The sequence below is a fragment of the Sinocyclocheilus anshuiensis genome, unplaced genomic scaffold (assembly GCF_001515605.1).
Source record: "Sinocyclocheilus anshuiensis isolate Anshui unplaced genomic scaffold, SAMN03320099.WGS_v1.1 scaffold423, whole genome shotgun sequence".
NCBI lineage: Eukaryota > Metazoa > Chordata > Actinopteri > Cypriniformes > Cyprinidae > Sinocyclocheilus > Sinocyclocheilus anshuiensis.
The window spans coordinates 1,066,558-1,077,366 of NW_015549610.1; the positions used below are offsets into that span (position 1 = coordinate 1,066,558).

A 10,809-nucleotide genomic window follows, 5' to 3' on the forward strand; every position below is an offset into this window, starting at 1 on the left:
CAAAAAGTATTCTCGTAGCTTCGTAAAATTATGGTTGAACCCCTGATGTCACATGGATTATTTTACAGATCTCCTTGCTGCATCTCTGGACTTGGGAACATTTCAGTTGCGTTGTTGTCTATGCAGGGTCAGACAGCTCTCAAGATTCCATCAAAAATATCTTAATTTGTGTTCCAAAGATGAAAGAAGGTCTTACGGGTTTGAAACGACATGAGGGTGAGTAATTAATGACAGAATTTTCATTTTTGGGTGAACTAACCCTTTAAGGATATTTTTAATTAACCACATAAGTTGCTTTATTAATCGCATTGCATAACGCATTAACTTTGACAATCCTACTCGTAACATAAAGTAGTTAAAAAATGCTATTGACAAATGTTTTTTGAAAAACATTCACAAGACTGTGACTTGTGATTTGTCCTTAGATAAAACTTACACACTCTCAGACAAACGTCAAGCAGACAATCCAGGCAAAAGAAAAAGAGCTGCAGAAGATGAAAATGGACATCACATCCCATTCAGTAAGTTCTGATGTAAAACAAATAACTTTCACAGTTATACAGAACAACTCTGCATTTATCAACTGACACAAGGTTAATCACTGCCATGTTGGATCTTGTAATTGTAAACAACATTTTTGTTTTGCTTTGGTTCTCCTCAGGATTCTGCAAAGAAGGCAGTGGAGAACAGTAAGAAAGTCTTGAGTGAATTAGTCAAACTTATTGAGAAAAAAAGCAATGAGGTGATTGAAGAAATAAAAGCTCAAGAAAAGGCTGATCTGGATCACGGCACAAAGCTTCAAAAGAAGCTGGAGGGGGAAATTACTGAGCTGAAGAAGAGGGAAGGAGTTCTAGAGGATCTTCTACAGACAGAAGACAACATCCAATTTCTTCAGGTACAAGCACTATAATATGATTATATATTAGAAGCAAAAATTATAAGACATAACAGACTGTTCAAATATTGCCAGTTCATCTGAAAGTTATATTACTTAGTCCTTGAATATCTTCCCCCTCAGAATTATGAGACTGTGTCCTCTTCATCTGGATCTGATGAGCTGCAGAGTTTCTCATTTCAGCCATACTGCTCTTTTGAGGACGTAAGAAAACGTATATGTGAACTTATTGGGAGACTTGAGACTACTTGCACGCAGGAGATAAGCAAAACAGTTAATAAAGGTAAAGTAACAATGATTACCATTTAATGATTTCTTGCAGCTAATCTTATTTGTGAGCGGTGTTGTGGAAAGTTACTTTTAAAAGTAATGCATTACAATATTGCGTTACTCCATAAAAAAGTAACTAATTACGGTACTTAGTTACTTTTTATGGAAAGTAATGCATTACGTTTCTTTTGCGTTACTTTTTAAATCTGGACAGGGCTTGCTTGTTTGTTTTTAAACGCGTTACTTGTAATGCGTTACCCCCAACACTGTTTGTGAGTGAAGAAAAATGGTTTAATGTAATCTCGTACTTTTAGTTTCAGATTTGTCTGCAAAGAGACCTCCGTTTGACATTGTAGTTGGAGAGAGAGTCCGCGTGAAGCCATCTGTTGTTACTCCAATACACAAATGGGGATCGGTTACTCACTTGAGTGTTGGTGTTGTTAAAAGTGAGAGAAATGACAGATATTGATTTGTATTTATATTAGGCATGACAATTCCTGTTATTTACCACAATAAGTGAAATTATACACACACACACAAAATATATATATATATAAAACTGTAGTCTCACTTAACGTCTATAGTACCACAGAGTGAGAAAATGTGATAGTTTGTATTATTGACTGTTTTTGGTTATACTTCTGCAGAAATTCAGGGTGATTTGTTGACTGTAGATTTCCCCGAACAAAGAAACTGGACTGGTGTAGTTTCAGAAATGGAGCATGTGAGCGGTGCTGGTTCAGGTATTCTACCGTGTTCATCAAACAAAAACGTGCTAAAAATATCTAGAACATTTAACTATTATAATATTACACATTGCATCTGAGAAGTTTTGTTATATTTTACTTGTTTCAGATTTGTCAACCAAAAATGGTCCATTTGACATCGATGTTGGAGACAGAGTCAGAGTGAAGCCTTCCATTACCACCCCAAAACATAACTGGGGTAGAAACGTCACTCATAAGAGTGTGGGTGTGGTGAAAGGCAAGATCTGTTTCCCCCCCCCCATATACTATAAATAATTTGTTATCAAGCAATTTCTCACTAAAGTATAGTGTTACAATATGAACTTGTTCTGTTTAGACATAAAAGATGATGACAGTGTGGTTGTTGACTTCCCTGGACATGCAAACTGGAAAGGAATTCTCACTGAAATGGAGCTAGTAACTAATGATGATGATGAGATTGGTAAATAAATGTTTTAACATTTAAGTATTTAAGTAAATATTTTAAGCTTCAGCAGAAACACTCTTAATAATAAAGGTTGCAAAAGGTTCCGTAGTGAAGATTCCATGAATATTAAAGGTTCCTTCATGGAACCATCAATGCCAACTTTTATTTTTAAGAGTGAATATGACTCCAAGCAGTACATATCTAGAGAGCCTACTTTAACAAAATAGTTGTCCATCTGCTGAATGAGGCCCAAAGTGTTTAAAACAACTACACATGATCCATGATAAAATAATCTATGAGTGTCTTCCATCAAGCACTCATCTTGGACCTTCATGTGATATTTCAGGACCTTCAAGTCTGGACTCCAATATTAAGATTGGAGACAAAGTTCGTGTGAAGCCGTCTGTTGTTTCTCCAACCCACAAATGGGGAGCAGTCACTCACAAAAGCATTGGTGTTGTTAAAAGTAGGAGCACGGAGTTTCATAACTTCTATTAGTCATACAAATTATGAATGTTGAAAGAAATTATTATTGTCTCACTGAATGCCTGTTATCACAGAGTGAGAAAAAGCAGCATACTTTAATGATTTTTTTTTTTTTTGCGTTTGCAGAAATTCAGGGCGACTCTTTGACTGTAGATTTCCCTGAGCAAAAAAACTGGACTGGTATAGTTTCAGAAATGGAGATTGTGGCCAGCGCTGATTCAGGTAATTTTTACTGTTCCTATTTTAAGACATGACTATTTAAATATTTGCAGACAGTTTCTTAGCTGCAGCTTAAATGTTGTGTGTGCACTTAAATGTGACCCTGGAGCACAAAACCAGTCTTAAGTCGCTGGGGTATATTTGTAGCAATAGCCAAAAATACATTGTATGGATCAAAATTATTGAACTATTGAACTTCATTTGGACAACTTTAAAGGCGATTTTTTTCAATATTTAGATTTTTTTTGCACCCTCAGATTCCAGATTTTCAAATAGTTGTATCTCGGCCAAACATTGTCCTATCCTAACAAACCATGCATCAATGGAAAGCTTATTTATTCAGCTTTGAGATAATGTAATGTAACCCTTATGACTGTCCTAATAAACCATACATCAATGGAAAGCTTATTTATTCAGCTTTCAGATGATGTATAAATCTCAATTTCGAAAAAATTTTACCCTTATGACTGGTTTTGTGGTCCAGGGTCACAAATGTGAAAGTGCCTACTGTAATATTTTACTTGTTTCAGATTTGTCAACAATAAATGCTCCAATTGACATTAAGGTTGGTGACAAAGTCAGAGTGAAATTTTCCATTACCACCCCGAAACCTAACTGGGGTGCTGATGTCACACATAAGAGTGTGGGTGTGGTAAAAGGCAAGATTAGTTTTTCCTCAAATAAATTATCTGTTATCACAAGCAATCCGTACTCAAGTACAAGCCTTCAAATATGAACTTGTTCTCTGTTTAGGCATTAAATGTGATGACAGTCTGATTTTTGATTTTCCTGAACATGCAAATTGGAAGGGAATTCTCTCTGAAATGGATATAGTAACCAATAATGATGATTTTGGTAATTACAGTATTTCCATGACATTTAAGTAGCAGCTATTCAGCAGAAAGCTCCTCTCAGACGTTCGTGACGCTCCTTGCATTTCAGGATCTTCAAGTCTGGAGTCCGTTATTAAGATTGGCGACCAAGTTTGTGTGAAGATGTCTGTTGTTACACCAACGCACAAATGGGGAGCAGTCACTCACAAAAGCATTGGTGTTGTTCAAAGTGAGAGCACTGACTGACAATGATTTCATTACTAATATTAGGCATGCTATCTTCATGCATTGTGCTTTTTACCAGAATAAATGAAACGATGATGCAAGTTTTTTGTAGGCTTACTGTGTGCCACCGAGTGAGAAAAAGGACATATATTTACCAACAAAAAAAAAACAAGTTTTATTTAATTATTTTTGCAGAAATTCAGGATGAGTCTTTGATTGTGGATTTTCCTGAGCATAAAAAATGGACTGGTTTAGTTTCAGAAATGGAGCTTGTGACCAGTACTGATTTAGGTAATTTCCCTATGCATTTTTTTTTATCTGTTTGCACTTTGTAAGTGAAAATGCTTTCTGTATTATCTTCATTTTCATATTTGTTAACAAAAAATGTTTCAGTCGACATTAAGGTTGGAGACAGAGTCAGAGTGAAATCTTCCATAATTACTCCAAAACATAACTGGGGTGGACATGTCACACACAAGAGTGTTGGTGTTGTAAAAGGCAAGATCTGTGTATTTTTCTCAAAGAACAGACTTGAGGAGACATCAACTACTTTAATATATTTATCATATACACTGGCAGCCGAAAGTTTGGAATAATTAAAAGATATTTTTATAATTATAAAAAGATTATCTTATGCTCACCAAGCTGCATTTATTTGATCAAAAATACAGTAAATACAGTAATATTGTGAAATATTTTTACAATTTAAAATTACTTTTCTATTTGAATATATTTTATTGTACACAGTATATTTACAATTTGTATGCATAGAGTTGCTGTTGGAAATAATTTTAAGTGATTGTCCGCTCATCTGTCTAGATATCAAATCTGAGGATGTGATTGTGGATTTTCCTAACCACAAAAGCTGGAAAGGCATTCTCTCCGAGATGGAGTTGGTAAACTACTCGGGTCAGTTACTTAAAGATGTTTGTTTTTTTCCTGAATTAGATTTTGTTTGCCACCAACATGCAATCAAAATCTTAAGCCTTTCTGTTTTTCTACAGACTCTGACATTTCAGGATCCTCCTAGATTGTGAGGATGTGACTGTGGACGTCTCTGTTTAACTTTTGCTTTTGTGAATGAATTCTGATCACTGAAACTTGCCTATGTTTTTATTTGTAGTCATGTGAACATGGAAAATGACATACACTTATGGATTCACTCTACAGTTTTCATACTGGTGTCCTTCACATCACAGGAGAGTTATTTTGTTAGACAGAAGCTTATATAAAAGGTTCATTAATTCAGGTGTTTCAAATTCATTTGCAATAGCAAACCATTCAATTTGACATATTATCAATATTTTGTAATTGATTTGCTAGCAAGGTTGTTGCAGTTAGAAAGAATGTTTTTACGTAGACACTGATTTTTATCAACTGAAATCTGTTTTAGCTCTGGGAAAGAGCACATACTCCGAATTATGTTTCAGTCTCACTTTAATAAAAAATCTAAAATAATTCATTCTAAATTTAATAATAATAAATTGCAAATGTCCTGTCAAAATACAATACACACAAATGCACATTTTGCTGTTAAATTTATATTTTTTGTCTTTTGATTGAATTAAATAAACCGCTCTGATATTCAACCATTGTGGCTAAAGCTAATATGTATTTTCATACATGCTGGTCTACAAGTATCTGTGGCTAGGTTTTTGTTGTTTTTGTATATTTCTTCCTAGCTGAGGTTGCGTCAATTAAAGAATCATGACAAGCTAATTATTATTACAGATAATAAATTAGTTTAATTAGCAAATTAGCACTGCTGATTTTCATGTATGACAAAACTACATTTCCCACCAACCTTTGTGGCTGCAAGAGTGTTTCTGTCGGGAAGACTTTGCTAGGTGTCGCCATCTAATGTTGATATAGAAAAACCCTAAAGATCAAAATTCAAAGATCTACGACTATTACTTAAAGCACAACGGTCTCTGTTATGAGGAAAATACAAAACACTGTATTTTTTACTTTCCCAAATCACACAAGCTCTTACATATTTAGCACTGTATTTGTGTATTATGATTCCTTGCTTTAACTTTCACTCTCACACTTCCACATTCACTTACATACATGGTTATTTTCTAACACAAGTAGGGTTTAGCAGACATGGCAGAGGCTATACTCGGAGATCACGACCAGTACAGCTGCTCAATATGTTTGGAGTTGTTGAGGGATCCCGTGATTATTCCGTGCGGATATAGTTACTGCATGAGCTGTATCAATGAGTGCTGGAATACAAATGATCAGAAAGGGATCTATTAAGGATGGAGTCCTTAATGAAGTAAGGTAACTGAGCTGGTGAACTTGTGACAACCTGTTTGAGTGTCATAAATATTCTTTTTCCAAAGTGTGTGTGAGTGTGTGTGAGTGTGTGTGTGTGTGTGATTTTCATTCCAAATGTGGTTTTGTGTTTATCTAGTCATCACTGCTGACAAAGCAACCACTTTTTCCTATGAGGTGTGGGATTTGATTCAAACATGTTACAATACTGTGTGTTTGAACTCTTGGTAGCTTTAGAGGCTGTTAAAATGAACTAAATCCCTTCTTCCAAATATCCCTGAAACTGATTCAAATATAGAATCTTATGAATATGCTACGGAGAGAAAGGTAATGTCCCTCAACGTGACCATTTCAGTGCATTTTTAGCACTCCGACAGGTATGTTCTGTGCATATTGTTTTGATAGAGGGAAAGATAGAGGATAGACAAGGTGCATTTCTAGTTTCAACATTACTTATTCTTCAGGCATCCTGCTTTAAATACACTAAGTATCAGCTGTATACAAAGTGACCAACATTTACTTTTCAGCCACTAAATATAGGTAATATTCAACAATCTGAAAATGGAGCCTCATTGAGATCCCCAAATCTCTGGGACTGAATGATGTAGGGCCTGAAAATGAAGATTCCAAAAGAAAAGTTTATTAAGAACTGTAATCTGAAATCATATTGCGATATCTTTAATACTTCTTGAGTTATAGGCATGCAAACTTTGGAAAAATAATATTTATGGCACTCAGACAGGTATGTTCAATGCAGTTGCTTTGACAGAAGTAAACGAGATACATGTCTAGTTTCAACATTATTTGTTCTTCAGACATTCCTCTTTAAAAGAAAATAAGTATCATATTTTTGCAAATTAACCCACATTTGGTTTTTGACCACCGAAAATATGTACATTTTAACAATTTACTCTTGGAGCCATATTGAAATTCCAACATCTCTGGAACCGAACCATATAGGGCCATAAAATTAAGATGCCAAAAGGAAAGTTTGTTAAGACCCTTATTAATTTCATTCTTGGTGGGAAAGGGCCTTTACAGTAGCCAAAAATATAACTTTTGGTTTTTCTGTTATTAAAAATAAATAAGCAAGCCCAGCCCAGGTGACAAAAAGTAATCCAAAAGTAACGTAATGCATTACTGTCCATAAAAAGTAACAAAAAATAGTTACTTTTTTATGGAGTAACGCAATATTGTAATGCATTACTTTTAAAAGTAACTTTCCCAAACACTGATCATTGCTTTAAAACGTGTTTTATTATTTCTGCATGAATACACATTAAATAAATGCATGATTTTTTTCAATATTTTTATTAAACTGATTGTAAAATGACAATATATGCAATATATGCATGCCATACATGATAAAAAAACACAACCTGAAATTAAATTTTTTATAAATGCATGATTTGTAGCATTCTAGAACTGTACATTTCTGCCATATGGACATTAATTGAACAGTCACCTCGGATAACAGATTACTCTAAATTGAAATTGAAAAATGTTCTGCATAGCTGCTTTGAAATTATATGTATTGTGAAAGCACTATACAAATAAACATGAATTGATTTCTGAAAGATCCTGCGACACTGAATGCAGCCATGGTGAGCATAAGAAACCAAAAAAATCTACATTATTCTAAGCATTTGACCATTGTTTATATTTTCTGAAACATAAAAATACACATTACAGAACTCTCTTTTTGCACTACTTGTGTTCTGAGTCTGTCAGCTCTACACAGATTCAGCTACACAAAGTGAATAAAAGAGGATATGACTGATTGTAAAAGACAATACCCAGTCTTTATTTAGCCAGTTTTCCCTAAAACGATTTGACACAAATATACAACTGAAAGGGTCATGCTCAAAACCAAAATGTATGACTCTAAAATGACATTACAATAAATGATCTGGAATAATGCCATTTGTGAACACAAAAACAAACACAAATGGTGTGAATAATTTTGTCTGCTAAAATATTAAAACAAAAACATAATTCCCTCTTCATTAAAAACAGGAAAAACCCACATTTTAGGATGGGCCTCTGAATCTGCCAAGGAAGAGGATGCTGTTAGTGGGGTTGTGCCTGATGAAGAACAAGAAGGGGTGATCTGCTGTGAAGCTTTCTGAACTGCGGGCACATAGAAATATAAAGCCTGCAGTGGCTGCTGCTGCCTCCGTGCCTTCCTCATTCACCTCAACAAATGCTTTGTGGATCACTGCTGAAATGGAGAGACCATCCTGACTGCTCATGCCTGTCAGATCAGCCTTTGTTTCCTGGAACACAGAGCTCATACCCATCTTTTGCAGTATTTCTGATAGGGAGCTCTCAACCTCCAGCTTGAACTTTGGCAAATGGACTCTGATATCCATCCATGTGCCCATTTTGTCTTTTCTGGTCCAGTCAAGCAGCCTGTCAAGGGTCAACTCGCTCTCCAGCTGTTAAACACAGACATACATGCTGAAAAAAAAACATACACGGCACAAAACCATTCCATAGAATTCAAACTATCCACTTTTTCTGCTCACGGCACTTTTGCTGACCTTCAGAAGTGGGTCAGAGCCATCCTGAATTTCGTTTGGAAGAAGGATCAACATGCTGAGCTCCTCCTGTTCATATGGTAACTCCAGCACCTGCAGTTTATACTCTGGGATGTATCTGAAAGGGAATGTCTCTTCCCGGTACATCATTTCCACAGGCCGGCTCTCATTCTGATTAAAGACAAATGTCATTAAATTAAGGAATGTATAATATATACAAAAATTCAACATCAACTTTATATTAATTTTTCATATGCTGTTGCACCCCTGAAACAAAATGCAGATTGCACCTGGTTTATTTTAAATGGCATTTCTTTAGTGTTTCTTGCTTCAAATACGTGCATCCAGTTTCCTTTGAAGTAGATGGCATTAACCAGAACTAGTCGGGTCAGCCCATTTACCACACCTGGCTGAAGAAGATCTTTAATTTTATCTGAAACAAAAACAAAAACAGCATTTCATTATTTATAGTGTTCTGATCATTTGCATTAATTTATACAGTCTTATACTAAATATACTTTTACATATAGCCTATAAAGCAAATAAAGCTGAAAGTGATTAGCCTATAAACGTTCCCATCCACATTCTGATTTGATGTTACTAATTTCTCACTCTCTGTCTGCTCTTCCACCCATTTGTTAATGAGCTGTCGTGACTCGTCAGATGCTCCAATGAAGTCCACAGCCTGAAGTTCAGCGTGGTACAGCTTCAGAGTGGAGTCCAAATACTCCTGCAGCACAAAATAAAGGTGGTATCTCATTCGGAAAGAAAAATAAAAAATAAATAAATAAATCAATCACTCCGAAACAGTTATAGTGACAATGTTTTAGTGACAATGACATAAGTCATAACCCATTTATGAAAATTTTTTAGTGTTTTAACGTTATTAGATTTGTACAATTTGTACATTATTATTCTATAAAATCATATTGATATTCGTATTTAATTCCCAGTTTAATGGGTAAATTATTTTATCAGAGAGGGAAATTCAACAAACGCACACACTGTTAGGCTTTTATTTGTGCACGTAACATGAGTCGATCTATGGAATGTGTGGTGGCTGCTTCGTCGTCCGACAGAGCGTCTTTCACAGGCTTTTGGCTGCTATATTTTTTAATAACCACCAGATGGCCTTGTTTTCGACACACTCGAAGCTTTGAATCTTTTCCCGGAACAGTCCGCAGCAGATGTGCTAAGATTAAGATGCTTTGTTTACCTTGCTGTGTAGCAGGAGTGCAGAAGGCGCGAGTAGTGAAAATACGGAATGGAGTTTAATTTATATGGACTCTGAATGAACCAAGTGGAGGATATAGCTAAAACGGTGAATTTTAATTTATTTGGGCATTCCTCAAGTGGAATGGATTTGACTGACGGCACTCTGAAAGGTGAACAGACATATGCGCTGAATTAGAGATGGAGGGGCACCACAGCACATCCATGATGGAGAATAAATGCAAACACACACACTAATACACACATATAACACCACATGCAGGTTTGACTGTAATCATGTCATAACTGCAAAAAAATGCTATTTCAGTACAAAAAAATGCTAGACTTTGACAAATAGTCGTTTTATAATATTACAATAATGGTTTTATCTCTTAACATAAATCTAAATAAAAAACTTGTGAAAAAATCTATAGGCCTACCTATGTGGAAATGCAAATGAGCTATTGAGTAACGCTCTAGAGCAGGGGTGCCCAAACTCGGTCCTGGAGGGCCGGTGTCCTGCAGAGTTTAGCTCCAATTTGCCTCAACACACCTGACTGGAAGTTTCTATGCCTAGTAAGAGCTTGATTAGCTGGTTCAGGGGTGTTTAATTAGGGTTGGAGCTAAACTCTGCAGGACACCGGCCCTCCAGGACCGAGTTTGGACAGCCCTGCCC

The 10,809-nt window shown here is 35.6% G+C and overlaps 3 protein-coding genes across 6 annotated transcripts in view; 1 reads left to right on the plus strand and 2 right to left on the minus strand.

Annotated features, from left to right (window-relative positions):
* The window catches only part of LOC107659198 (tripartite motif-containing protein 65), a 9,040-nt gene extending 3,437 nt beyond the window's left edge, over window positions 1-5,603 (plus strand). Inside the window, exons 3-18 of one of the 4 annotated variants that reach the window (XM_016448050.1) lie at window positions 426-521; window positions 662-895; window positions 1,019-1,178; window positions 1,480-1,611; window positions 1,813-1,908; window positions 2,021-2,149; window positions 2,249-2,353; window positions 2,685-2,804; window positions 2,951-3,046; window positions 3,574-3,702; window positions 3,797-3,898; window positions 3,986-4,105; window positions 4,297-4,392; window positions 4,495-4,599; window positions 4,921-5,010; window positions 5,106-5,603. In XM_016448050.1, the coding sequence (XP_016303536.1) occupies window positions 426-521; window positions 662-895; window positions 1,019-1,178; window positions 1,480-1,611; window positions 1,813-1,908; window positions 2,021-2,149; window positions 2,249-2,353; window positions 2,685-2,804; window positions 2,951-3,046; window positions 3,574-3,702; window positions 3,797-3,898; window positions 3,986-4,105; window positions 4,297-4,392; window positions 4,495-4,599; window positions 4,921-5,010; window positions 5,106-5,131 (1,836 nt within the window). In that variant the 3' untranslated portion in view covers window positions 5,132-5,603. The remainder of the gene's footprint in view (window positions 1-425; window positions 522-661; window positions 896-1,018; window positions 1,179-1,479; window positions 1,612-1,812; window positions 1,909-2,020; window positions 2,150-2,248; window positions 2,354-2,684; window positions 2,805-2,950; window positions 3,047-3,573; window positions 3,703-3,796; window positions 3,899-3,985; window positions 4,106-4,296; window positions 4,393-4,494; window positions 4,600-4,920; window positions 5,011-5,105) is intronic. The other 3 variants (XM_016448051.1, XM_016448052.1, XM_016448053.1) reach the window with 3 other exon arrangements.
* A 2,497-nt stretch (window positions 5,604-8,100) lies between these two features.
* LOC107659203 (leukocyte elastase inhibitor-like) overlaps window positions 8,101-10,809 on the minus strand; it is a 24,805-nt gene continuing 22,096 nt past the window's right edge. The window contains exon 9 of the mRNA XM_016448065.1: window positions 8,101-8,422. The gene's annotated coding sequence lies outside the window, so the exon portion shown is untranslated. The remainder of the gene's footprint in view (window positions 8,423-10,809) is intronic.
* The window catches only part of LOC107659208 (leukocyte elastase inhibitor-like), a 23,386-nt gene continuing 20,677 nt past the window's right edge, over window positions 8,101-10,809 (minus strand). The window contains exons 2-4 of the mRNA XM_016448074.1: window positions 9,212-9,354; window positions 8,925-9,092; window positions 8,101-8,819 (exon numbers count right to left, since the gene is read on the minus strand). Coding sequence (XP_016303560.1) covers window positions 8,412-8,819; window positions 8,925-9,092; window positions 9,212-9,265 — 630 coding nt within the window. The 5' untranslated portion in view covers window positions 9,266-9,354 and the 3' untranslated portion in view covers window positions 8,101-8,411. The remainder of the gene's footprint in view (window positions 8,820-8,924; window positions 9,093-9,211; window positions 9,355-10,809) is intronic.